This window comes from Mustela nigripes, chromosome 8 (assembly GCF_022355385.1).
Source record: "Mustela nigripes isolate SB6536 chromosome 8, MUSNIG.SB6536, whole genome shotgun sequence".
Taxonomy (NCBI): Eukaryota; Metazoa; Chordata; class Mammalia; order Carnivora; family Mustelidae; genus Mustela; species Mustela nigripes.
Genome location: NC_081564.1, coordinates 90,923,989 through 90,951,509, shown reverse-complemented (window position 1 = coordinate 90,951,509; position 27,521 = coordinate 90,923,989). Strand labels below are relative to the sequence as shown.

The 27,521-nt window shown below is 55.1% G+C and overlaps 1 protein-coding gene across 3 annotated transcripts in view; it reads right to left on the bottom strand.

The window, feature by feature from the left end:
- Positions 1-27,521, bottom strand: part of ATP9B (ATPase phospholipid transporting 9B (putative)) — a 174,004-nt gene that overhangs the window by 22,072 nt on the left and 124,411 nt on the right. For all 3 annotated transcript variants that reach the window (XM_059409851.1, XM_059409852.1, XM_059409853.1), the window contains 7 exons: positions 25,181-25,293; positions 22,356-22,604; positions 7,865-8,026; positions 7,132-7,224; positions 3,303-3,386; positions 2,983-3,153; positions 695-793 (listed from right to left, as the gene is read on the bottom strand). In XM_059409851.1, the coding sequence (XP_059265834.1) occupies positions 695-793; positions 2,983-3,153; positions 3,303-3,386; positions 7,132-7,224; positions 7,865-8,026; positions 22,356-22,604; positions 25,181-25,293 (971 nt within the window). The remainder of the gene's footprint in view (positions 1-694; positions 794-2,982; positions 3,154-3,302; positions 3,387-7,131; positions 7,225-7,864; positions 8,027-22,355; positions 22,605-25,180; positions 25,294-27,521) is intronic.

The following is a 27,521-nucleotide window of genomic DNA, read 5'->3' as shown; positions in this document are numbered from 1 at the left end:
ATTGCGAAGAGTCGTCTGCAGGGCCTAATCTGCCATTCTGATGCTTTGAAATAAATGACATTTACATGTAAATTATATTGAAATCAGTTTCTGTAGGTGCGAGGGCTTCATTCAGAGCAGAGGGAGACGGACCGTGTCTGCTCAGCACCGTCAATCAAGACCCGGGAGACGGCAGCTCTGTCTGAATTTCAAACATTAGTCGTAACTAATACAGTAAAAACAGAAACTTCAGACCATTTTTATTAATTTTCTTTGAGCTAATGAAACAACATTTCATTTGAAAATGATAGATTAAAAACACATTCCTACTAATGGGTATAACTCATACAAAAATGTAATTTTTTATCAACACACACTTTGTAAATGGAGCAGAAAGTGACCGCAGAACGTCTATTCTAAAATAGGCACTTGGTCAATAAATAAATGCAGTAACACGACGGAAGAACACTCCGAATTCAGACCTTGTTTCACGCCGTCCAAATGCAGCTTTTTCATCCCAGGCAGCATGGGCAGCTAAAAGAAACCTATTTGCAATGTTTTCATAAAATCAGTAAGAGAATCACAGTATTAGAATATTTCTCTTCTTAGTGATAATGTGCACTCAATGCTTACAGGCACCCTCCCACCGAACCAACTTGTTCTGACTGCGAGATAAAACAGTTAGAATTCCAAGTGCTTTTAGACATATACTCACTGGTCTGAAAATGTGAATGTCTTGTGTTCTAGACACCAAGTGTGAGCTTTTGGCGATGCACGTTGCGGTCTCGAGTTTATCGCCCGTTAGCATCCAGATCTGGAAGGCAAGTGAAGACGGAGAACTCTTAGAAGAGTCTGCTCTCGAACACACTGCACACCCACGTTCGCAGCTCTACTGCCCACACCTGCCAAACCACAGAAGCCACCCAGTGTCCACGCACGGACGGACAGGACGTGGCATGCGCGCTGTGGAACAGTGCCCGGCCTTGAGAAGGGGAACATCCCAGGACCCGCTAAGACATGGGCGGGCCTGGAGGATGCTGAGCTCAGTGAAGGGCATCAGCCCCACCCGGGCAAAGGCTGTGGGGCCACAGCGGGCGGAGGGCCATTGGGGAGTCGCACCACAGAGACAGAAGCCAGATGGTGGGCGCCAGGGCCAGGGGAGCGCAGGGGAGCGCAGGGGAGCTTGTGTTTTCATGGGGTCCGAGGTTTGGAGCTACATGTTCTGGAGAAAGGCAGTAGGGACAGCGGCACGGTGGTGGGAATTACTTTGTGGCGATGAGCTGTGCACTTAGAGATGCTTCTGATGATAAACGCTACGTTATGTACGTTTTATCACAAGTTGGACCTAAGTGATGTCAGACGGAGCAGCTGAGGTGTGGAGCCACACGAACGACGGGGTTTAGGAACCTCTGCCTGAGGCTACCGAGACACCTGTGTACACCCAAGGGCAAGGCTCCCAGAGCCCCGTGCACAGCACCGGCGGGCCCAGAAGACACCATGTGGTCACAGGCTTACAGAGCGAGGGACGCCCCAGAGATCCTTATCCCAACCCGCTAATTTTTTAGCTGGAAACTGAGGTTCAAAAAGGGGAAGCAGTTAAGCCAAAAACTGTCTTTATGAAATACAACATGGGAAATACCGCTATTTTTACTTTTAGAAAATGACATAAGCACGTATTATGTATGTAAGCCAATCCCTGGACCACAAAGAGAACAAAACCAGACATTTAAGGTGTGACAGGATGGTTCACACAAATATTTCATGTAACAGCAAAGCCTTACAGTGACCTCTCATCGATGCCTGACTTGCTCAGACGTTTAGTGTGTCACGTACACACGTGCCGTTCTGCACACACGAAACCTCAGGGTGTACTGCTTTTCTGCTGAGCTATCACCTGCTTGTGGCTCTTCTCAGCGCTGGGAGACTTGTGCTTTCCCTCGGTTTCACACATCTACGTTCACCTTATAGAGCCTGGATCTAAGGTTAGGACACGGCGTTCAGACAAAGTTGGGAGGGGCGCCTGGGTGGCTCAGTGGGTTAAGCCTCTGCCTTCGGCTCAGGTCATGATCCCAGGGTCCTGGGATCGAGCCCCGCATCGGGCTCTCTGCTCAGCGGGGAGCCTGCCTCCCCCGCACCCCCGCCTGCCTCAGCCTACCTGTGATTTCTGTCAAATAAATTTATAAAATCTTAAAAAAAACAAAAAGAACCACAAAGTTGAGAATAATTCACACAAGACAGTAAGAGCTGCCGCCCCTGGTGAAGCTGTGTGTGGCTCAGGCGTGGTCACCTACGGACCTGCCGCCTGGAATCACAAGCTCACCCTCCGTGAAGGGACGCGAGGGGCCTTTCCTCAGACGGGAGACGCAGAGGAAGAAGGGCAGCCCCCACACACTCGTGCAGGTTAGCAAGGAGCCAACAGAAACACCCAGACCGTACACAGCAGCGTGCTGGCTGCTCAAGCACACGGGGATGGGGGTGGCACGGGGACGCAGGGCGCACGAAGCGTCGCCATGACGGAGCGGTGGCCCCGGGCACGGCAGCAGGCACGGCCTCCTCACCCGGACGCTGGCTGCGCAGCACAGTCCAGGGACAGTGTCTCAAAGCCCAGGTGTGAACGGCTCTCTGGTGATTCCGAAGCCGGATGCGCCTCCTGAGGGGCCGCTGTCCTGCCCGGACGGGGCCCCCTCTCCCCGCCAGGCCCCCGCAGGTTGCGCTTGCTGCGTGGGTGCCGCGGGCAGCTCCCCCGCAACGCCGCCATTCCCTTCTATCTCACCAGTCTCGCCACTCACGATTTCTTCCTCTCGAGAAAACTCAAGCCGTGTTGTTCCCCTTCTCCAACCCGAGGCCCCAGATCTCAGGGAAACCAGGGAATACATTTTCTCTTCCGGTCTGTAAGTGAACCCTGGGCTCCGCTGGCACAGAGGTCAGAAAGCAGTTCCCTGAAAGCGAAAACTTACACCACCGCGCGCCCGGGGAGGGGGTGCTGGCCGGCGCGCATGGTACCTTGATGCCCGCGTTGCGCAGCATCTCCAGGGTGGGCCGCACGTCTGCCTGCAGCTGGTCCTCCACGCCCGTGAGGCACAGCAGCTCCATCTCCCGCTCCAGGCTCTCCACCACCGCCGCCACCTTCAGAGCCCGGTCGTGGATGCTCAGCTTGGCCTGGCTGTAGCGGCTCTGCACAGAGACGGAGCACGGGTCACACCGCGGACACGTCCACGGGAGCCTGGCTGTGCGGGGGACACACCCTTCCCCGGCACCCGGGGCAGCAGGCTTTCCACTCGGGGCAGATGCCCGAGGGCAGAGGGGCTGTGAGATTGGCTCACCTCGAAGTCCTGGTACTGCTCCTCTGTCAGCGCCCGCTTGGCAACCACCAGGGTGCGAAGACCTTCCCGGGCCATGTTCCCACACTGGAAAAGGAGATGCAGGTCACACGCAGACCCCAGTCGCTGGCTGCGATGCGGACAGGCACTTAAGGCCTCCACCAAATCTGCTCTGTGGTCAGGGCCACTCCCCGGCTCGGGAACCCAGCACGTCCCGTGTCCGTCACTGCGCCTGTGCACCTAGACTACCTGGTCTCTCGGTGGCCTCTGCCCGCCAACCCCTGGCAGAGCTCACCTCGCAGGCGTGTTCTATGAGCCCAGCCACGCTGCGAGGACAGCTCTGCGACCCTCATCTCCGCGGGCAGGCTGCGGTCACCGGGCAGCTCGCCGACAAGCACACTTCTTTCCCATACTAGACCAGACTATTCCGAAATGGCATCACAAGCAAGGTCTACACCAGGCTGCCACAGCGGCCCGGGAAGTGGGAAAGCTCGGTGCCAGGGTGCGAGGAACAAGGTCTGGAAGTGGGAGAGCTTCGTGTGGCAGTGCTGTGGGGGGGAGGGCAGGGAGAGGAGTGGGCTCCCCTGGGGGTACAGCTGGGGAGGAGGGGGATGAGTGGTCTTGTGTGGCAGCGCAGTGCGGGGCGGGGGAGACCCCAAGAGTTCTGGGGCTTCGCGCTGGGGTCAGGATCTTCTGCAGGGAAAAAAGGGCCCACAGTGAGGCCACAGACCCAGGCTCGTGTTCTTGAACACAAGACAGAAACGCACTCACAAGTGCACGGAAAGGTATCAGCTCCAGGCACAGAGAATGCACCAAAGTAACACTATTTTCCAACCATTAGAGGAAACACTGGGGAGTTTAAAGTGATGACGCGGGGAGAACAGGCTGATTCTGGGCCACTGACGGGACTGGTGCCCAGCCGTCAGCAGAGAACAGGCTGGTGCCCCGCCCTGCCCTCACAGAGGCTCGCCGGTGCTCCCCACGCGGGACGGGGCCCAGAGATGCCGACACGGCCTGCACTCATGCGGATGGGCACCGAAGAGCGACACCCGAGGTTGTGCACGCAGCAGCCCGTACAGCTGGCAGATACCGAGGCGGCGGGTGCAGCCGGAGCAGACGCCGCCTCTTGAGAGCTGTGCGTCCCCCACGTTCAGGGACTGTGCCCTCTCCCTGGGGCTGCACGGATGGGACGCTGCCCCGCGGCACGAAGCCTGCCGAGGCCCTCCAAAAGCGTGGCTTGGAAAGGTGTGAGCACCGCCTCTGCAGGCCAGGAGCGCCCTGCGGGGCTGGCGGCCGTCTCACCCTGAGTATGAGCCCTGTCCTGGACCGGCGGGCAGAGGCCAGGGGTCCCAGGCTGGTCACCAGCCTCGACCCTGAGGTGAGTGAACAAGGCAGCGTCCCTGGCGCCACGCCCCAGAGGCCCCCGCGGGAAGAGCAGGAGAAATGGAGAGAAGGTGTCCCAGGGAAAAGAGGCTGAGCACGGCCGGCGGGGACAGACGCACAGACAGGAAGCCCGATGACCAGGTGCCGCCCAAGCCGCACCCAAGCTGCAGACGTTTCAGAACAGGGTTTCCGCGAAAAACAAAGTTTAAAAAACAATGTGAGCGCTGAGCTATACCATTCCCCGAAGCCATGGTGTCCACACATCCAGAACACTACCACCAACCAGCCACGGCTCGCCCAGGCCACTGCGGCTCCTGAGAGTGCCTTCCTCTCTTCCTGGTTGACTCTTAAGTTTCAAACTCCGAGGAACAAGTTTAAATGGTTCAAAGCATGGGAGCCTGCACGGGCGTGGGACGGAGAACACCACAGTGGTCAGCTCTGGGTGCGGGGGGCTCTCAGGGCCACAGCGGAGGCTCCAGCCTGGCCCACAGGCCTGGGGCGCAGGTGTCCGGAGCACTTTTAGCCAACAGCAAGGGGCTCCGACCACAGCCGGAGCCGCAGTCTCCCGCGTGCACCTGAAGATACACGCGTGACACTGGCATCAGGCACCCGTCTCACACCAGCAAGCTGCTCTCCGTTAGTGGAAGGGAGAGGGGCTACCAGGAGGCTCGCACACAGGGCGGCCCCGCCGTGATGCTGGGTGCTGCTGCCAAGCCACAGGCAAGGTCGCGGCCACGAGGGAGCCTTGTATTTGCTGGAGTGCCGCACCTCCCACGCACTGAGAACGAGGCGGGACTGGGAACCCCACATCGCCAGGGACGAGCACACACCCATGGGCCAACGGTCCAGACGCAACTTCGCACACGTGCTCGTGCCCTGACGCCCTCCCGCACCGTCCCCGGGGCGGAGGCTGGCGGTCCCACACGGCTGTGCTCCCGGTGGGGCGCTCGTGTCTAACCGAGCCCGCCACTGCAGCCGCCCGCAGGACGTTAAAATCGGCGAAGAGAGGACAAGCGACGGCAGCTCTCCGAGGGCCTCCCTGACCCGTCTGGCTGCGAGGTCTGAAGCGCGCAGACCGCCACGGCTCGCGCCTCCCAGCAGAGCGCGAGTCCCTGCGCCCGTCACACCTCCCCCGACCCCCAGTTCTGACCCGCATTACACACCTGCACGCGGAGGAAGGAGGCCACGTACCCGACACTTCCCGCGGCCGGGACCTGACCACCAGTCTGTGCACAGTGAGGGTTTCTACAAAACCGGCCCTCGCTGGGCGGGGCTGAGGGAAGTGTTGGTGGCACGCGTCTGACTCGCTCAGTACGTGGAGAACAGAAGCTCACGGCCAAGAGCCCAGCGTGCGAGCCTGCCTGAGACAGAGGCGCTCCGGGCACGCTCAGGCTCCCAAAACACGCCGCTGCTTTTGTGTTTGTGCTTGTTTCAAACAAGGTACAGGTTTTCAGAAGATAACGGTTAATACAACAAAGACGTGGGTAGGGGATCAGGAGATTTATGTAAGGGAGGGACATGCAACCTTGGGAGAATGCGTGCACAAAGGATTTTTAATAAAGCTATCTTTGTGGAAAACAGCCTGACCTTATCTGTCTGTTGCAAGACACTTATTGATGTGACCTCATAAAGCTAAATAAATTAAACAAGTATTTTATAATTAATTGTACATCATTATGACCGAAAGTAATTTTTATGGCATTTTACTAGGTCTTCAGGGAATTTAATTTATTCATGTGCCTGATTAAATCCAAGTGCCTGAAGGAGCTATTGATTCGTATCGCCAATACGGCCATGGATGCGGGGGTGTGGCTGCCGTACTGACCGACCACACCCGGGCCACGGCGGGTTGACCCGTGGACACCGACGCTGACACACACCCACATCAGTCTCCCTCCGAACTCAAGCTTTTCTGTTCACACAGAAACGTGGACAATAACATAATCTCACGAGGCTGCACGTGAACTCTCTAGAGAGAATCTGACGAAACGCAGGACTAATCACGCTTCTATCTTCTCTATTTTTAAAGTGAATCCTACATATAAATCAGAATGACATTAATATCCTTATCAAAATCTTGCCAATAACATAGATTACAAAATAAATACATTAAAATGTAACTTTGGCTGTCTACGCAGCATTACCTCAGAATTTTTAGTGAATGCCTGTCACGCTATGTTTTCACCAGTACAGACAAGATACTATCAATACGGGCTACCTGCACACCCGCACGCGGTCACACACCACCCAGCAGCGGCAGCTGTTTACACAGGGAGCTGCTGACGGTTCAGCGGTTCTGTCTTTCTACTTTATGCAACGGGACCGGAACCACTCAACACTGCGGGAAGCGATACTGTCTCTGGTTTAAGAGGCGGCGTCCGGATTTCTGCCGGTTGCGGCGGTACACGCGCTTGCTGCGGGGTGGGGGGCGGCGCGCGGGGCGGCTCACCTCCTCCTCCAGCCAGTCGTTGTACTGCACGATGGAGGCCATGGCCACGTCGGCTCCCTTCATGTAGAAGGTGATCTCCGCAGTGGACTCGTCCTGGGACAGAAGGAAACAGGCCGGATTAGGCCCCGCCGCTCCCGGGCAGTAGCGGCCGCGCGCACAGGAACGCACTAGGGAAAGCGGTGCTCCCTGAACCTAGGCTATGCAGGGCGACGCCGCCCCGAGATGTGCCGGCAGCCGAGCCCGAGAACGTAAGCCAGATCTCGCGGTCCTGTGCTGAGGCTGCGGCGACAGAGCCTGTCCACGGAGGGGACGCCTCAGGCCGCGAGAGGAAGGTTAATTCTCTCAAATTCTCACTGCGGACTGAACGTGCTTTCCTTGCTTAGCCACCTTCTGAGACAGGTTTTGGTGTCTGCTAAAAGTATTCAAGAAATGCAGGTCAGCAACTTTCTGGTCCTAAATCCTCCTCCTCAAAGCTCCCCGCACGCCGCTGCTGTGGGAAGCGCAACAGAAGGCTGGCGCTGCTTTCCAAGCATGAGTCGCGAACGCCGCTTCCTTGCCCTGCCTCCGTCGTCTGCGGAGGGTCACCTGAACTCGCTCCCACCAGAGCCTCACTAGCTTCCCAGCACCAATTCCTAGATTTTGTCTCAAAACCCAGCAAGCAGCACAGACGGTCTGAGCAGGGACGAGCCCCGAGCCGCGCGCCGGCCCGCGGGAGCACGAGCGACCAGGCTACCCGCACGATGATTCCCATGCGCTTGCTCTCCGAGGTGAACGGGAACGTCTGCAGGACGCTGAAGGTCAGGAGCTGGCCGCTGGGGCTCCGCAGCTGCATGGAGGCCAGGTCTCTGCTGACCAGGGTGAGGCCGACGCTCTCCGTCCACTGCACCAGGGCCACCTGTGGGAGACCAGGGACTCGTGAGGCCACGTGAGCAGAAGGCGGTACTCCCCGCCCCCGCCCAGCTCCTCCTAGGGCCCAGTGTGGGGCTTCCTGTGACACCAGGGTCTCTCCCTGGCTGAAGGTGGCACCCTTGCTGGAGATCTGTCCTCGCCTACGTGTCCAGCAGGTCCCCTAGGGCTGGAGAAAGCAAACGCTTCGGGAGCATCGTGGGTTCTGTCTGGGGAGCAGAACATCACTGCTGAGCCCTAGCGTCCACTGTCGAGTCACGTGAAGACAGGCCGCGAGGAGGCTCGGCTCTCTGGCTCCAGGGCGGGATCGCTCAGGTCAACCCCCACCCCAACTCCTCATTTGTAGGGCAGTGGCAGCCAGGCAACCTCTCAGGCCACCAGCACATGAATGCCACCGGGACACTCCGTACATCTGGGTCGAGGTTTGGGTTCTACCCTTCCTTTCCACAGATGCCACCTGAGATGTCCCTTGGGCAGACCAGGGATCACTTTTAAAGTGGGGCTTTCTAGGTAGTTCCCGTGGCTGGAACTACTGGAAGGTTCTAGCGCAACGGTCAAACTAGGGTACGAGATGCTTGCTGTTTTTAATGCTTCCAACTTGACCAGGGCCGTGCTGTGGAGGCTGGGGCATCTGAAGATTATTATAAGGCGGGAAAAACGGGCGTGAAACACTTCCAGGTCTGGGGACTGTGGGCACACAGCCGAGGGCCTTACTCTGCGCCATTCTGGGCCCTGCCGGCAAGAACGAGCTCGGGACGGCGGAAACGGCCCCGCTACATGGGGCTGGCTATGAGGGGACTTCCAGCAGACGACGTGGGCTCCTGTACTGGGATGCCTTTACTTCCCGTCGTGAGCATCTTGTAAAGGTACCGAACAGACACGCACGACTGTGGGTCTAGGATCGTAAAGGCCTATTTATACAGCTTACAATTTCACTTTATTTTATAAATAAATAACTCAATGCATCCATCAGAATTCACCTGGCAGAAACTTCTCACCTAAAAAGTTTGCATAGAGAGTTAGCCCACAGGAAGGGGAACAGAATAATTCCAGAAAAGCAGAACTGAGTAACTCTCCCGGATTTTTGGTTCCTTCAGAACCAGAGTCAGAAATGCAGTCCTATAAAAAAGCATAAAGGGTTCAAAGCCCCTTTCTCCTGCTGGCTCCTCCCCCCTCAAGGCCAGTCCCATCTCCGAGGAGCAGACTGATGGTGGCCTGTCACGTACGAGCTGCCCAATAGTGCCGCAGTCCTTTGGAGCCGGCTGCCTAAGGGGAGGCCTCCTAGCCCACTTGTCCAGCCCCGCGGCCCACGCCTGGCCCCCCGCCCGTCGCTGGGCACAAGTCTGCTTGCCAAGGCAGAAACAGCTATGTGTCGTGTGCAAATATTCCCTTTGTAGATGTTTCATTTAAATTAGTAAAATCATACTATCAGCTGACTTATAGATTCACGACAGCAAGTGTCACATCACAACCAGCGAGCTCGAGCGGCGTGGAACGCTCATCCTGCTGGCGTGTCTCGGAGAGCGCCGTCCGCACGCCCTGGGTGAGCCCCGCCCACGAGGGCATCATCTGCACAGACAGCCCGGGTCAGGGTCACCCCCGCATCCTGGTGGCCTGGACACCACCAGGTGTCCTGATGTAGGAGGTACCTGCTGGGTACCCAAAAGCACTGACCAGATTTGACAATGTGCTCAGCAGGCTGGGGACACAATTAAAAGAGCTGAGGCAAAGCTCGGAACTACAGTAGCCCGAACCCCCGAATCGGTACAGGGTCTGGGCGGGTCAGACCATGTCAGACGTGCCAGGTTTCCTCTGCTGCGCCTCAGGAGCCCGTGTCCTAGAGCCCAGGAGCCTAGCTGCCCTTTTTGTGGGAAATATAAGAAATGGGCCAATTTTCACTTTTGTCTATTAGTTCTTTCAGAACAACCCCCTCCCTTCCCAAAGATCAATTACACACACGGCAACAACGTGCACGCTTACACCAAATGCCGTGGAAACTGCCGTCTAGAAATGACTTGCAGGCAGTTTTCACGTTCTGCCGGAACGCAGTGAGGGACCGAAGCTGCCCCAAAGAGGCTCAGAGTCAGGAGAGCATACTGCGACCCCTCACCGCGCCGGGGAGTGAATGCAAAGCCAGAGCGTCCCCTGCGTCCAGGCCGGCGCCTGACTCCGCACAAAGCCTGGCCTGCTGGGCCTGCGCTCAGCACGGGGAGCGACACTGGGAGGGACCGCGGCACCGTGGGAACCAGCGGCCAACTGCACATGCTCTGCACCATCCATGTGCTTTCCGGAGCGGAGCTGGCCTCGTGGGCTCCCCCGACCACCGGAGCTGGAAATGAAGGTCAGCCACAGGGGTCACCCGTGTCTACACGAATGACCTCCGATGAAAAGCCTGGTCGCCAAGACTCGGGTGGGCTTCCTGGGCTGGCAGTGTCCGTGCATGTCGTCGCGTCACTGCTGTGACCAGTGAGCGCTGTCCACACGACCCATGGGAGAGGGTGAGAGGGCGCTCACGCCAGGCTTCTCGGGGACCCCGGCCTGTGCACCTCTTCCGCTGGCCCCACTGGTCCTGTCGTGGAGGGCCTGCCGCGGAGGACGCGAGTCTGACGGCTGGGCACAGTCCTGCTCGGGGACACAAGGCTGGAAGAAGGTCCCACGGACCCTGAACTGCAGTATACGCCTGACCACGTGCAGAACACGTGTCTGCCAAGTCCTGGGAGACTCCCCAGCTGAGCCTCCACAGGGCCAGTGAGCCTGCCCAGGTCAGCAGTGGGAACGCCCCAGGTCAGGCGGAGAACGGAAAAGCCAAGTGGAGATGGCTGGGTGGTACTGGGCACAGCCTTGGGGAGAGAGTATAAGAGAAAAAACCTGCCTTTTGACTGGTTTCGGGATTTTTCACTGCTTTTTAAGACTACATCAAGCCTTCTAGAATGGGTGACCAGGGCCACAGGTGGAGACCAGGTGTTAGACGTGGCAGAACTGAAGGCAGGACGGCCGGTCTTCCCACAGCAGCAAGGCCTCAGGCGGCCCGAGTGTTGTCGGGTCCCCGCTCGGCACGGCCCAGTGGGACAGCCCCAGGGTGGCGGGCACGCCCCCTGCAGGGTGATGGCCTCTGTGAAGGACTGTGACTGACTGTGCCACCCGGAGTCGGGCATCCGCGGCGGCCTCCTGGGCTGCAGTCAGTGCCTGCTCCAGCCGGGGTGGACGCGCCGCGGGCGGGGGAGCCCGACTCCCGGCCACCCCTAGGAGCACTCCCGAGTGGCTCTTTTCGACTCCTCCCACCTGCACCCCCCGCCCCGGCCCCGGGCTGGGTGGTTGGTTTGCAGGAACAGTAACCGTGGCGCCGTCTGGCTCCTGAACAGAGCAGCCGGGTCAGGTGCGAGCCTCGCATCCCGCACGCGTGTGCACTGTTGACCAGCGAGTCACCGTGCAGCTCGAATTAGAACTCATGTTGTCTGGCTTTCCAGAGAGTTCCTAAGCTCTGAGGTTTGCCCAGATCCTGAGACCGTGTCTGGCTAACACAGCGCTATGGTCTAGAGCTCCAGCAAAACACTCCCGGTTACAGAACTACGGAAAGACAGGAGGCCGTCACCGGAAAGAGCACAGCCAACAGGGGCAGGCCAACAATCCCACAGCCCGCTTCCCGTGCGACAGGACAGGCAGCCTGGACATACGTTTCCCGTAAAACCTCACTACGCGCTGCAAATGGCCCAGGACTCCCCAGGTGAATTCTGAACGTCCACAGTGAAAGGGGCCTCTGACGCTCTGACCCTAAACTGGACGCTTCCGAGGACACGCCGCCACCCCCTCCGTGCCCCACCAGGCGGGATCCGCGGGCCACACGTGCAGACCTACATCTGTTGACGACGGACGTCACGACCCGTGAAGCCGTCCAGCGGCTTGCACCTGGCCAGCGTGCCAGGCCGACTGTTCGCAGCCATCACCATCTGGAGCATGAGCTCTGCACAAGCCCAAGCAGACGACAGACGCTATGAGCGCGGTCACGATGCAAACCGCTCGGTGGTGAGAGGATCCCTTTGGATGATACAAAAGCCTGTTTCGGCGACATGCGTATAAAGAGCCAACCCCAGGGACGGACGTGGACACACGGTGTTTGCGGAGGGCTTCCCGCTGGTGTGCTCAGGACCTGGCCCGCATCAGACATGTGGCTCCAAGCTCGCGGGGAGGCGTGAGCAGAGTGTCCTGTTCTGGTTTTGAGCTTTACCATCTCGACTCAGAGCACAGTGGGCGTAAAGGGAACCAGGTCAAAATTCATACAAATTCATTTCATACAAATTCATTTGGCTCTATTTTCGTCCTAAGACATTTAAGTGATTAAAATATACAAACTTTGCAAAAGCACATGAGCTGCACTGGTGTGTAATGTGGCTACGAAGCCTGAAGCCATCCAAGTAATGACCGCGTGAACGCAGATGCCCAGAGGGCTGCCGTGTGGCTCGGGCCCACGGAAGGCGGGCTCGTGGCGGAGGACACCAGACTGGGAGCAAACCCGCCAGCCCACTGGAGCCTCTGCCTGGCGCGGGTGTGCGTTCAGGGCTGTGCCGGCGAGCCTGCCCGTCTCTCCAGCCACTCCGCCAGGCTGTGACTCCTGCCTCCACCACCAGGAAGGTTTCGTGGATGGTCTGAGGTGCCACGTCCCGGCTCCCTCCCACTCTGCCCCTCACACGCCTGAGCTTTCTGCTGCGGCACTTGCTGCAGCCCACACACATGCCCAGGGGTGGGCTTACACGTCACCTTCCACACCGGAACCCGCAGAGGTTCTAGAACCTTCATGCCTGAGGCCTTCAAGGTCTACCGGGCTCTCTGCAGTGTTTTCGGGGGCAGCACAAAACATTCCTTCGAGAAGAGAGAACTCATAATCTCTTACCTGGAATGGCTTCAGAACGGAGGCTGACAGGCCCCTACACCATGCGCGGGTAAGCAAATATCTCCGTCCTTAGCACCTGCGCCCGGCGGCAATCTCCCGGTGCCCAGCGTCGTTGGGTCTGAGCACCGTCTCTCCCCCTCAGGTTTCCAGCCAGCCGTTCTCCCCCACGAAACGCTGACAGACGCACGAAGCCTCACCGCTCCTGCTGTTTGATACAGCCGACACCTCTTCTCGGCAGCGCGGTCTGGATCTCTTGCTAACGTTTAAGATGCGGTGGGTGGCGGGGAGGTTCTCTCGTTGCCGGGTTCTGAGAAGTCCTCATGTCTTGTGGTTCCCACCCGTTGGCCAGGGATGTATTTCACAGACATTCTACAGCTCTGTGGCTTGCCCTCATCTTAATGGTGTCTTCTGAAGAATGTGGTTTTTACCATCAACAACTTCTACAAACTCTGCTGTGTCCCATGAAATCACCGACTCAAGCCTACAGATTTTTTTTTAAAGATTTTATTTATTTGACAGAGATCACAAGTAGGCAGAGAGAGGAGGAAGCAGGCTCCCCGCTGAGCAGAGAGCCTCACTCAGGGCTGGATCCCAGGACCCTGAGACCATAACCCGAGTTGAAGGCAGAGGCTTTAACCCACTGAGCCACCCAGGTGCCCCCAGATTTTTTTCTTCTAGAAATTTTATACTTTTAGGTTTTCTATACATCTGTGACCAATTTGAGTTAATTTTTAAAAACAAGTATTTAATTGAAAGAGACACAGAGCATGAGTGGGGAGGAGGAGGAAGCAGCCTTCCCGCTGAGAAGGGAGCCTGACGCGGGAATCAATCCTAGGACCCTGGGATCATGGCTGAAACCGAAGGCACACGCTCAAGTGACTGAGTCCCCCGGTGTCTCTTGAGTTAAGTTTTGTACATGGGGAGAGATACTGGTTGAGGCTTTGTGTACGACAGTCCCGTTGCTCTGGCTTCACCCCCACTGCGACCCCTGGGCATCGTCACAGAAGTCAGCTGGTACCTTCCAGTTTTGAGTACGACTCGCCCTCACGCACAGGCCCTCTTCGACTCTGCGTCATGGGCTTGGTGCCGATGGCAGACCAATTCTGCGTGCGTTGGTTCACACTATCCTTAAGTACTTCGTGTGCTTTGGTGCACTATACATGGTCCACTGAAACATCTCAATTTGCTCCCTGTTAGTGTATAAGATCTACCTAATTTTTGTACATGTATGATATGCGATTTTGGTCAATCTACTTCTTAAACATTACCACTCTTTTTTAGTAGCACCTTTGGGATTTTCTACAGGGATAATCGTATCCTCCACCAAAAAAGACAGTTCTCTTCCTCTCTGCCTTGTATCTCCCTTTTGTGTTAGTGCCCGGCTAGTTCTGCGTGGGAGAGCGGGCACCCCGGCCTGCTCCGAACATGAGAAGCAACGTACCACTGTTTCCTAGGGCGCACCATGTTAGTGGCAGGGTTTCTCACAGACGTCCTTGCTAGACGGCACAAATGCTTTTACCCCGAGTTTACAGAGAGATTTTATCAGGAACAGATGCTGGATTTTTGCCAAGTGCTTTTCCCCCTGAAGCTCCTGGAACCATCACACAGATTGTCCCCCGTGGTCCGTGGATCCCCTAACTGACAGACGACCATCGAACCAGCCCCGCATTCCTGGGGTAAGCTTCATCTGATCGAGAAGTGTTCTCCTTCTCGGACCCTGCTGGGCTTTATCCGGCCTCCCTCTGTGGGATGTCTGCGCCCACACTCACAACCAGTACCAGTAACACCAAGTGTCTGGTCTGTGGCTCTCTCATGATGCCTTTGTCTGATACCGGTGTCAGTTTAATACCAGACAAGTGTTTCCTCCCCTACCGTATTTTGGAAGAGTTTATATAGAATTGTTATTATTTCCCTTAAATGTTTGGTTGAACACCTGGGCCTGGATGTGGGAAGGTGTGCAACTGCGAATCATAGTCCTTGATGACATGTGAGGCCTGAGACTGCTTTGGGTATTGTGCGGACTGCGAGAGAGTGGGGGAAATCCCCGGTGTGTGCACAACATCCAGCCCTGCTCTCCCGCAAGTGGTAATGGAGGCCTGACAGGGGTGAGGGGCTCCAAGGCTCAAGACCATGGACTCCTGGCACAGTTCTCTCCACAGCAGGTTCTCCATGCTGGTAAAACGCAGATCCGTAGAGTAGTTAATGCAAATGTGTGTCTGCTTAACTTATTAAACATCGTACACTGCAACCTTCACATTTAGTGACGTTAACTGTTTTCAAAACAGACCAATCAGGAATAATATAAGGAACTGGTAAAGGATGTTTGATCTTGCAGATGTAGTTTCAGTAGGTTTTGAAGAAATCTAGACCGTGGAGGGCTTAAAACTCTGCAGATGTTTGCAAAGCGGGGCCAGGGCTCACAGGGAGCGACAGTCAGTCCCAGAGCTGGTAAGAGACCGAGTGTAGGTGAAGCTCTGGTCACAGTGCTTGGAAGCACAGCTTTAAAATTAGCTGTTTTTTCCTCCGACATGACACAGTTCTACTTAGGTTCATGATTACCTATTTTCATTGCTGTTGCTATGTGAATGGGGCATCGTCTTCAGTGTAGCAGGTTGTGGCTGATTATTATAAAAAACGTGGGTCTGTGTGTTTTTACTGGGGTCTCCCGGATGACGATTCTTTGGTTGCCGAAATACAGGGTCACGCCGTGCTGACGTGCTGATCTTAATTTCCTTGTAGCAACGCTCATGACTGCTTCCTGACATACTGTGTGGATCGAACGTCCAGGACTGTGTGAAATGGCACTGGTGCCAGCGGACATCCTGCTTTAGTCTTCACTTGGGAACAATCGTAGAGTTTATGTGGTGTGACGGTGAGTACTAACTTACGACTGGTATCATGACTTACGACTGGCACGCACGGACTTCTCTATTTTGCATTGACTATTACTGGATGTGCAGAGGGCCTCCTTGGTTTGTTCTGATCAGGAATGGGTACTGAATCATAACTTGAGGACCTTTCTGAAGGCACTCCCTAATGGAAGTGAGACTATCCCGCGACACCCGATCCCTCCGGAGCCATGCTCATGTCCTTCCCAGCACTGCTCTTTCATTCCTGGGAAAAATGCTACCTGGTCGTGTCTTTCAACACACTGTCGGTCTGTGGGATGACAGGATTTCTGTGTCTATGTTCATAAGCTCAGCTGTAAGTCTCTTACTGTGTGTATGTCTATGTCATCTTGATCAGATTGTGGAACTTGGGATTGAGCTGGGTTCATGAACTGACTTAGAGACCTTTGGGATATCGTCCTTCATCCAGAAAAGTTTCCTGTTGGGTCAACTTTGCACTCAGTCTGTGCTCACTGGTTCGCATTGTCTACAGGATCGCTATTTTCGCCGGCGATCTGAGCTCATCGCTTTTACTTTAGCCGTTTGAATTTCTAGTTGATACGAGCTCACTTGTTCTGTCTCTTCTTACTGGTGGACACAGCCTCTGGTCTGTCTGCTAAGTGCTCCCAGGGTACGTCCTCCGAGGGAAATGCAGCGTCGTCTGCCGCCCCGGCCACAGTGCCGTCTGCACCTGGAGGCTGCAGTGTGAGCACAGTTGTTCAGTGTTTGCAGGACGTTGCTTTGGATCTCTGGCCTCTCCTGACCGGGGCTTCTCTTTGGTTGTGTTCTCTGTACTAACAGGACACACATACAAAGCTGCTGAGGGCTGAAATGGTCAGGTCTTTGGCTCAGAATTTATGTCAGGAGCAGGAACACATGGCTGCCTGCCTTCCCCATCAGCGAGGCCCTCTCAGTTGGGGAGAAGGCCAGAGGTGCACCTCTTCTTGTTCCCGGGGATGCGGTCTGTGATGGCGCGCCATCCAGCACCCGTGGTCCTGTATCCGTGGCCCACAGAACACGAAAGTGTCCTGGCACTCAGGTATGGGCTCCTTTAGTAAGGAAGTTTCCAGTACTACTGCTTGACTTGACCTGTTTCGATGGTCTTGTCAGTACTGGGATGAAATGTGGGGAAAGCGGTTTAACAAATCCTCCTTGTGTGTGGCCGTGTTCCTCCAGAAGCCGCTGCTTCCAACGGGACATAATCCTGCAAGATCTTCTGTGAAATGTAAAGATAACCCCGAACTTAAAGGGTTAATATATTTCAAAGGATGTCTTCCGCTGACTACGGAGCTCATCCACAAGCCACTCAGTGACACACAGTCTTTGTCACACTCACAATTCTCCCTGCTAAGGAACCGGTGCAGGACAGTGTTCCCAGGGTCCTTCCATAGGACAGAAAAGTTGAGGGAAGATCTTAACATTTGTCTTTCTCTACGATTTCATTATCCAGAAACTTCTGTGCTATTACTGAAAAGCTTGGGAGAACGTTGTCACCATATTAGCAATCAAATACACACACCCGCCAGCTACACGCCAGGGATACCTTTCTTCCCGCACACGCGATCCACTGTATCCTGACCACGGGCTTAGCGTCCCTTCGTGCGGTATCCCCACACTGCTCTGACCCGCCAGCGCTACAAACACGAACGCAGTCTGATCACCCAGAAAAGCTGCCAACCAGCAGTCATGGCCGGCCGCACGCGCTGTGCACTGCTCCTAGGAGGGGCCGGCCCCCCCATGCGCCAACGCAATGCTGCTTACCCCATGGCGCTGGGCACGCACACATGCAGACACACAACTGGTGCATACCACGTGCGTGAGAGCCGCTTCGGTGAGTCCAGAAGCCAAAGGCCATTAAGCATGTGCTATTCTTCCACGTCTAAAAAACTCACCTGTGGTCTGGCGGCAACATTAGCTCATTCGTGCAAGTGTCCAGCTGGGGGGTGATGACAGCGGACACAGAAGCCCGCTGCACCACGGGGAAGAGTACCGCCACCAACAGCTGGTTGTCAGCAGGCATCAAACATCTTGGCCAATCATTCTTTCTGGGCCCGAAGAAGCCAGAGTCTTCAGGTTTGTGTCACCATGGCCCTGGTCACTGGAGTCGGTGACAGCGAGCACCAAGGCTCCGGCTCCGGAGTGTGCGTCCACTCTGGTGGCTTGTGTTACTCAGGGGCTCACATGGGACACACACAACTGAAGGGGGACGGGTCTTAATTCCACCCAGGAATCTCCAGGGAACGTCCTAATGTTTACTAGGCTGCTGTTTGCTATGCTGCGGCTGGAAGAGCCAACGCGACAGGCAAGTGAGTTGCTCCTCTCTCAGGGAGAACTCGTCTTGAGAAACAGGGCCAGGGTGTCAGCGGGCTCCCCGTGGGGAGTGCGAGATGCGTCGCTGACACGTGAACGTTACCACCACTTGCTGCTCCTTCAAGGTCCACCGATGTCCCACGATGACGCGTGCCGGCAAGTTGAAGACCGTACCTCACAGACCTCACAGAGCCTTTAAGGGTTGACCATCCACTCCCCCAGAATTTCCTTATTCGTATGAACATCCGTTTGTGCGCGTCTGTAGGTAAGGCAAGAGACCCTTCCTGTCTCCAGGAAAGTGAGAACGAAGGCCACGTGCGTGGTCAAGAACGGCGACTGTGCTAGCAGGGACCCAGGAGAGCCTTCTCCCGCAGTCCCGCTCTCTCGAGAGCTGAAGGGGACACGAGAGCCACACACACGCAGGAACGATACGAGAGGGCGGGACACAGAATGCACAAAACCAGGGACGTCTCCGAAATGATAATGTTGCTTATTAACCATACGTGTTGTGAGAGGTCACAGCTGAGGTCAAACAGAAAACATCAATTGAGCCGTTTCCTGGAATAAAGCTCCAGGGTGCAATATTCTAAGCACTTTGTTCAATAAAAAACGCTTTTAAAACGGGGCTTTGGTGATTGGGAAGCATCGCCATCATCCGTCAACCTAACTGCGGCGAAGTTCAATAAGCTAAATAATGAACCATTTAGATGATTTTCCTCGGGCCTGAGGGATCTGCAAACATCGCATCGACAGGGCTTTTAAAAAATTATGACAAACTCTATTTTCTTCATTTTCAGATTTAAAATACATGTTCGGATTTTTTTTAAGGTTATTTAAATGGGTTGCTACTTTTAATTATTGTCCAATCTCCAAAGTAGAAAGAAATTTTAAACAAGGAAAAAATTCAGCGCTCAGACTGGCAGTTTCTATCTGAGTCCAGTAATCTTGGAATCCATGAGATCCCGCTCTATTGTGAAGATCTAATTTAAGACTTAAAAAGTGTTATAAGTTACATAAATACCTAAAGATGAAAAATCCCACGTATCTTCAATAAAACTTGTATTTACTTTCGGCAGGTAATACGGTAAATATGTAAACAGTATTTTTACAATTTCTAGGAAAATTTTTCTTGAGAAACATCTGTGGTCTCAGTTTCCCATCTTTAAGACTGGGAAATAGTTTTCAATGTAGAGTCGCATGCAATTTTGGAGAATTTCTAGAATGTGACATCATGCAAAGAATGTGTTCAACCCCTTCTTCATGTGAAACGGAACGTGGCCCACGTCCACAGAGGGCTGTGGCCTCCGTGGCCCGTGCTTGCTCGCGACGACAGCAGTTGAGAGATCGGCTCAGCTCTTCCTCTTAGCAGTGTCGCCTACATGGCCTATTACCAGATAAAAAGATATGCCATGCACACGCTTCCAAAAGCCACATGGGGTCTGGGCACAACAGATGTCTCTGTATTTATAGGTCAACACGACCTCCAGCGTGTACCCGTGGTGCTAACAACGTCCCGTCCGCCGGCCAGCGGACTCCAGACCAAGCGTGCCGAGGAGAGGTGGAGAGGTGGCGGGCTGGGCCTCCGCACGTGCCCCGCGCCCTCCTCCCTCTGATGAGCCGGGGGATGATGTGACCCCGTGACGGGAGCTCCCCGCCACAAAGTCATCAGGCACCAGAAGCGGGGAAAGACCACTATGAGATGCCTGCCACCTGGCTACGGACTCCCGGGCTCTATGTCCCGCTGGAACGCCAAGGCCGAGAGTCCCAGGAATCCGGTTTCTAAGTTATTACCGTGAGAAGCCCCCCCTCTCCGCCCACGGCAGCACCGTCCCAGCACCTCTCTGCAGCCTGGGCCTCGGGGGACTGGCTGAGACCTGCACACCCGTGCGGGGCAGCTGCGGGAGGACGAGAGAGGGGTCCCCATGTAAGCAAGCGTCGAGGGGAGGCCAGGAGCCAGTGCGACTGGTCTCAGCTTTCCACAGTTAAAGAAAAACTGAACTTCCATCTTCTTGGCTGTTTTTACCACCACTACGCTCTTACACGAGTAATGACACGGCCTAATTTTCCTAAAGTAGATTGTTTTGGTTACAGTGAGATAATTTCCTGACTAAATAAACAAGTGCCTATGCACATCTTTAAAAATAAATTTGGTTTTCAAATAACACAGGGTGCACAGAGCTTCGTCACATGCTGTGAGTCGTCTGCTGGTGCATTTTGGTTCCTTGTCATCACGAGGTCAGAACAAGGTAAGTGGGTCACACATCTCTCTCTCCACTGTGTGGCCTGCAGTGGGGGCACTGGGGAGGGACCACAGCCCCCCGCACTGCCCCAGCGCTCCCCCTGCTCTGCTGCAGTGTTCGCTGCACACCCCGGCGGGCGCCCCGTGGTTCTCCGCTGTGGGCGCCACTTGGTGCATCTCCAGAAGGGAGAAGCATTGGCCCCGCACTCGGCCCAGCAATCAGTGCTTCTGGAACCAAGCATTAGGAACAGAAAATGGCAAATACACAAGAAAGACAAGAAAAGACTGACAAGAGCCGTTAGTCCCCCTGCTGGGCGGACAGGGTGAGGGGTGCCGGCGTCCGCTGTGGCTCCCAGGAGACCGCAGACACAGACAGAGGGCGCCTCTGGGAACAAAACACGCCACAATCGTCCCAAGGAGCTTTCAAGGAGCAGGGAGGTCCTGAGGACAGGTGTGCCTGGCGTCAGGGAAGCGGGACACGAGCCCTGGCAAGCCACAGCCACGATACACGTCTATGCAGTCCTCCCGGCCGAGGGGCCTGAGCAGGCTCCAGCTTTTACTCACAGGACGCCTCTCCTAACACTGGAAACTCACAGGTTTGTCTTCTGAGCTCTTCCTTAGTATCACCGAGCACGACAGTGACGCTCCTGCCCACGCCCAGACTCTGCGGCGCACGTGACACCCCAGTATCTCAGCACTCCTGGCTTCACGCTGCGGCTCCCAGCAGCGGCGCAAGGCCCCAGCCCTCGGGACTCCCTGACGCGGACATCCCAGGGGAAAGTGGCACCTGTCCCTTGCTGTGATGTCACGAGAGAGGAGCGACCTCGCTCTTCCCACCGGGCTCCTCTCTTTAATAAAACGTTACATCTGATTTTCCTCCTTAAACCCTGACTTTTGGGGGATATTATGGGATTAATTCCACGAGGAAGAAGCTTGTTTGCTTCCGTTGCTTCCACGGCTGTCGGTCTGATTACAGAATCAGCTCAGTAACCTTGACTACGAGAGAGTGCACAAGAAAACGGTGTTTAAAATACACTGCCTGAACGGGAGCCGGGCAAATTAACAATGGCTTTTATCAAAAGTCAACGAATGGGGGCGCCTAGGTGGCTCAGGCGGTTAAGCATCTGCCTTCAGCTCGGGTCGTGATTCCAAGGGCCTGGAATTGAGTCCCTGCTCAGCGGAGAGCCTGCTTCTCCCTCTCTTTCTGCCTCTCCCCCTGCTTGTGTGCTGACAAAAATAAATAAAATCTTCAAAAAAATAAAAATAAAAAATGAAAGTAAAAAAATGTAAGGTCAGAAATGACTAACCTGCTACATTTAAGATTTTACGGTTTCTGTCTTCTGTAGATTTTTGAAATGATTTCTATCCCAATTCTCTCTTTCTTTTTTTAAAAGATTTTATTTATCTGACAGACAGAGATCACAAGTAGGCGGAGAGGCAGGCAGAGAGAGAGGAGGAAGCAGGCTCCCCGCTGAGCAGAGAGCCCGATGCGGGACTCGATCCCAGGACCCTGAGATCATGACCTGAGCCCAAGGCAGAGGTTTTAACCCACTGAGCCCCCCAACTCATATTTATTTTGAAATAAATATGCTGTAGCTAAATTCTGGCACAAACCCCAAACAAAACCACCCGTGAATTTCACAGGCCAGCCTCGCGATTTGCGTGGAGCTGAGGTGACGGGACGATGAGGGCACAGCGCGGGCTCCAGCAGCGTCATTCGGACCTGACTTGGTCACAAATCCGTTTATGACATCGCTCAAGCTCTGATTTTTCTCCTCTGTTTCCCAGGAACTCACTCTCTGGACTTTCTGGGATATGCGGACACAGCAGGCCCAAATGCACGGATCCCAAAGAGCCTGAGGCCTTCCGGGCTGGAGCTCAGGCCCCATCCGGAGCGGCAACAAAGCTCCCCTCACACTCACCCTCCCAGAAGGAAATCTCGTGCCTCGTTTGCAGTTTGGTTTCTGAGATTCTCTGAAAGGCCCCGACTGACCTCGTCAGGGCTGGCGGCCTGGTAGGTGCGGTTCCCGTCGCTGAAGTCCTGGTCCGCCTCCGCGTCCTCGGCCTCCGTGGCCGCGCCGGCTCGAGGCTCGTACACGGGGGTCACGTTGTGGCACAGAGCGATGGCCTTCACGGCTTCGTGGACTCGGCTGCTGACGCTTTTCCTCACTTTGGGAGCGGTGGATTGGGCTTTTCTGGGGGGTGTCGTGCTGGCAGCCTGTCCGCCGGCCGGAGGCTGCACCTGAGGAAATACAGAATGTACAGAAGGGACAATACGGCTGCCACTCGGGTTACGAGCACGTGTCCGCGAGGCAGGAGGCGGGCAGCTCTCCCGGAGGCGTGGCTCACACCCGTGGCCTGGTGGCGCTGACGTTGTCCTGCCGCCTGCGCGCGATGCCTCCCGGGTGTCCCCTCCCCAAACCGGCCGCCGCGCTTTTCTCTACCCCTGCTGAGCCCTCAAGGAGCCCTGCCTGTCCTCCTGGGAAGGACGCACCAGGCCGCACACTGCCCCCGCCTCCGGGCTGCGCCGAAGCAGACGCAGCTGAGGGCAGGAAAGCACTTGGCACATCCCGCTCACGCAGTGACCGAGTCCACCCGCGGCGGCCTCCGAGTCCGAGCCCAGCTCTGGGCAGAACGATGAGCGCCCCACGCTGGGCCGAGGCGGCCCCCACAGCCGGACTCCACGTCCCGCGCGCCCTGTGTCTGTCCAGCCGCCACCTCCGCGCCGCAGAGGGACAGACACGCCTCGGCTCCCTTGCTCCCGAGCAGGCGAGACTCGCTTCTGGACGTGGGGCAGCGGGGCCGCCGAGCTGTGACTGGCGGCGGCCGGATGACAGCGCTGTCTCACGGTGGGGGCCCGTCGCCGCGGTCCCCAGCCAGCATGCCGCCCGTGCTCGCCTCCCCTTACAGCGGCACGGCATGGCTGGCGCCGCAGAGGGCTTCAGTCATGGTTACTGGCAGCCGTGTGACTTAATTCCGCACACTCCTGCTGCTGCAGAGACACCCTCCGTCCCCACATGCCTCCAGTGTGGACGTATCATCAGATCTGGGAGATGTGTGTCACGCTGCAGAGGACCTGGTAGACGATTATCATCTTAATCAAAAGACAGAATCCCAGGAATAAAATCAATCTTCCAAAAAGTACTATCTAACCAGCCAACCAACAAGTAGTTTAGAAAAAAAGATTTTTTAAAAAATCTTCCTCCATGGAAACAAGTATCAACTATTTGCTGTTTTTATACAGTGACTCATCCTTTCTGCTTTTAATTTCTCTAGTAAAATAGCTTATTGGGAACTATTAAAATATTCACGGATAATGTAAATTTATTTCTTTAAAAACAGATTTTACCTGGTACTGTCTCGACCTTGACCCAGATCACCAGGAGGTAAGTCTTACTCCTTCTGTTGACAAACGTTCTAGAGTACAGAGGACCCTGCACTGAACTCAGTGACATCCAACTTAAGAAAGGGCTTGGTTCTCAGTGTATGTGTGCGCGTACGTGTGCCTGTGTACGTGATCATCACATACGATGAACATATCCGTTAGACAGTTTTCATTTGACAGCGTCTTGGAAAGTAAAGTATACGCCATCCTGGGAAGCATTCCAGAAGAGAAGGTCCGCACAAGCTGACCGCGAGGCAGCCTACACTGAGTTTGGTCAGAGCAGAAACTGCTCAGGGCGTGTGTGGCTCAGCCCCAGCTGTGAAAGTCAAGTCAGAAGGACGACATGAATGCACAGGGCCTACAGCCTCTGTGGGCACCGCCGCCAGACGGCCCATGGAGCCTCGGGCAGCTGTGGTCCACGCACAGCAAGTCCCTGTCCCCAGGGGGCGGGCAAGCTGTGTGTCTGTGCCTGAGCTACACTAGCCTGTTATGACCAGGGTGACCAAATCCCACAAGAGGCCAGTAGAGAGGCAGAGAAGCAGCCCAGGAAAGTGTCAGCTGGCCCCCGATTCAAACCACAGCCTTGTGCACAAGCATCTCAGAGGCCCTGGGGTCGTGAGGTTTGGTTACATCATTGGTGGATTTAGATGAGTGCAATGCGGACGCTCCCTGGGAACAGTCTACGGGACTGGCGTGGCCTCAGATGAACTCTGCCCGTGGCCTGCATCTGCCGGCTCCACGTCCCGTCACCGGGGGCACACACGGCGCCTTGGGCCCCACGTCAGGACGGTCCCGGGCCACAGATGGACTTGCAGAGCACACGCCTACGAAACCTCCAGCAAACACTGTGGCTACGAGGCTGTGTATCTCCTGCACCTCAGAGAGCTGCCGACATACTTGCAGGTGAAACACTGGACGTCGGAGTTCCACTTCACGATGACAGAGGAGAAGCAGAGGCCCCGGGGGCGTCAGGGCTGCTGTGCACAGGCAGCCGCTGAGGCCGAATGACAGCGACACTACAGCTCAGGACACTGTGTGTCCACGTCCATTTCTCGAAGAGGCAGAAAAATATGAGAAAGTCTTACTAATTACAAAGCAACACCGAGGGACCGGTAAGAAGCCTGGGATGCGGCATTCTGCTTGGCGGTCTGGACAATCCTTCCTGCAGCGAGGGACTTCTTCCCACCATTTCACTAAGAAAATTATCTAATATGAATAAATGGTTTAAGGTCATTATACTTTTTTATTATTTTATAGAACAGAAATGCTTACTTAAAATTGGCCCCCAAACTGTCTCCTGATTTATAAATGAGAACTGAGTGTTTTAGGACAAAGACGTTGGATGATTTCGAGATTAGCGGATGCGACAGGCTCAGGGTGGCTCCCCGAGCCTGGCTCTCCTGCAGGCGGCCCCCCAGCGCCAACGGGCTCACCTGTGAGTATGGGTTCCTGAGGTGGCTCTGGATCTCGTCCATCGTGTCCGCTCCGTAGGACACGGTCCCCAAATGCAGCCGCTTAAACACCATCTCGTTCTGGGTGAGGGTTCCTGCGACAAAGACCAGGCACAGAGGAAGGTCATCCGTGGGACCAGGACCCCCCTGTCGTGTGATGGACATTCACGGGCCGACGCTCTCAGACCTGAGCGCCCCTCGGCAGTGGGAACGCTCTGCTCTGTAGTTCCGGCTGCCAGCAATGTCCTTCCCCGTGGAGGACACGCATCCCGCCCAGATCCCTCGGAAAAGCGGGTGATCACGTGGAGGGTCTGGCTTCCTGAGGGAAGGGCTGCTCTGCCTTTCAGTTCACATGTGCTGTTTGCTGCGGATATTACTTGTGCCTGTTCTGAGACAGGCGAGAAACCGGGAAAGAGTCACTATCTTTGTCATTACAGTGTAAGACATCAATCAGTCCCAAATTCGTGTGCCTACCAGTTTTTAAAAAAACCCACTTTTGACAAATTACTTTCATTGGACAGAAATGGAAGCATCAAACCCTTAGCCCCCGTGTGCATCACGTGGAGCCACGGGAAGGTCAGTGAGCAGAAGGGCACTTCGTCGTGCCCTGGGCTCCCACCGGGGGGCTGCCTGGTGGGGGGGCTCCCTCCTGGGGAGGGCCAGGCCGCGGGGGCCGGCACACGGGCGTGTGAGCACGGGGAAGGCCTCCATGCCTGCGTGTGAGGAACGTGGTACTGGGAGGAGCACACACAGGTCAACGTTCTGGGGACCTTGGGTCGGCCAAACACAGTGAAGTAGCACCGTGAAAGGCAAGGAGAGGCTAACGTTATTTCAAAATCGGTGAATCATCATTAAAAGTGACACACAGACTCACCATGTTACACACCTTCATGACCCTGAAAGCCCCGAACACTGTGACGTGTGTCACTTGACGCAACAACACAGGAGGAGCTCTGTTTACCGCGTCCGCGAGGAGGAAAGCCACCCGCGGCCGCGTGAACAGCTGCGCATCTGCGGGTCGGGGGCGGGTGGTGACCCTGGGCTCTGCCGAGCTTCCCTCACAGCAGACAGAAGGACCCGGACGGACCCAGTCCCCAACATGGGCACGAGCATATCCGCAGCCCGTCGGAAGCTGGGCCTTCCGCCCGGCCACAAGACACCTGTAAATATCAATGAGCTTGTTTTCTTCGGGGCACACGGCATGGGAGACCTCGTGCGAAGCGTCGTCACATCTACGGTGACTCCACACACGGTAGTGTCCAGAACAGAACAGCGCATCGGCCTCGGAGCCCTGCCACGACGCCGAGGCTACTCTGATAGAAAGGAAACCCGTCTTTCATGCTGCTGCTCCGGAGGCTCGAACCTTCTTACGAGAACGGACACGGTACGTATACCCGGGTCTCGTGAATCTCAGAGAGCAGCAGCTCTTCTCAGGGATGCTTCTCAGTTTTATAAATTTTGTTTTTTGCAGAATTCTATTTAGCCCTTTTAGTACCTCAATTAAATGGCACCTGAGTTTCCTGAAATCAAAATTATGTAGGAAGTACAATTTCAAAGGGTTTTCTGGTTATGTCATCCTCATGAAGTAATTAATTAAAATACTATGTTATATTAAAGAATGTTATTAAAAATAATTCAACCGGGGCGCCTGGGTGGCTCAGTGGGTGAAGCCTCTGCCTTCGGCTCAGGTCATGATCTCAGGGTCCTGGGATCGAGTCCCGCATCGGGCTCTCTGCTCAGCGGGGAGCCTGCTTCCTCCTCTCTCTCTGCCTGCCTCTCTGCCTATGTGTGATCTCTCCGTCAATAATAAATCAAATCTTAAAAAAAAAAATAATTCAACCTCCAAATGAAGTAAGGAAGATCTAGAAATTATTCACACCAAAGATTTGAAATGAACATGGTAGTTCTGTTATCAAAAGATACTGTACGTTAATTCCTGTTAGAACAAGCCCCAAGCTCACCTGTTAAGTATGCCCAAATGAACAGTTCCCTGAAAAATCATTTAACATATTATTATAAAAAAAATTTTACTTCTTAGATTCACATAAAGAACTTCCTGTAGACACTTTCCTCTGATGCACACCAAACCTGCAGCTTCTAATTTACGGCGGGCTGTGGTAATGGGCAGTTTATAAATATGACTATGATAACAGTATTTCTTTCAACCTTTTTATTACCAACAATTTTACACGTGTGTCAAAAATAAGAATACTACACGTGCACAGTTCCTACCAAGAATAAACTATTACTTCCTCCGGTTTGTAAAGCACAGGGTACAAGTGACAGAGGACCCCAAGGAAAGGGCCCCTGCCCCACTCGCCAG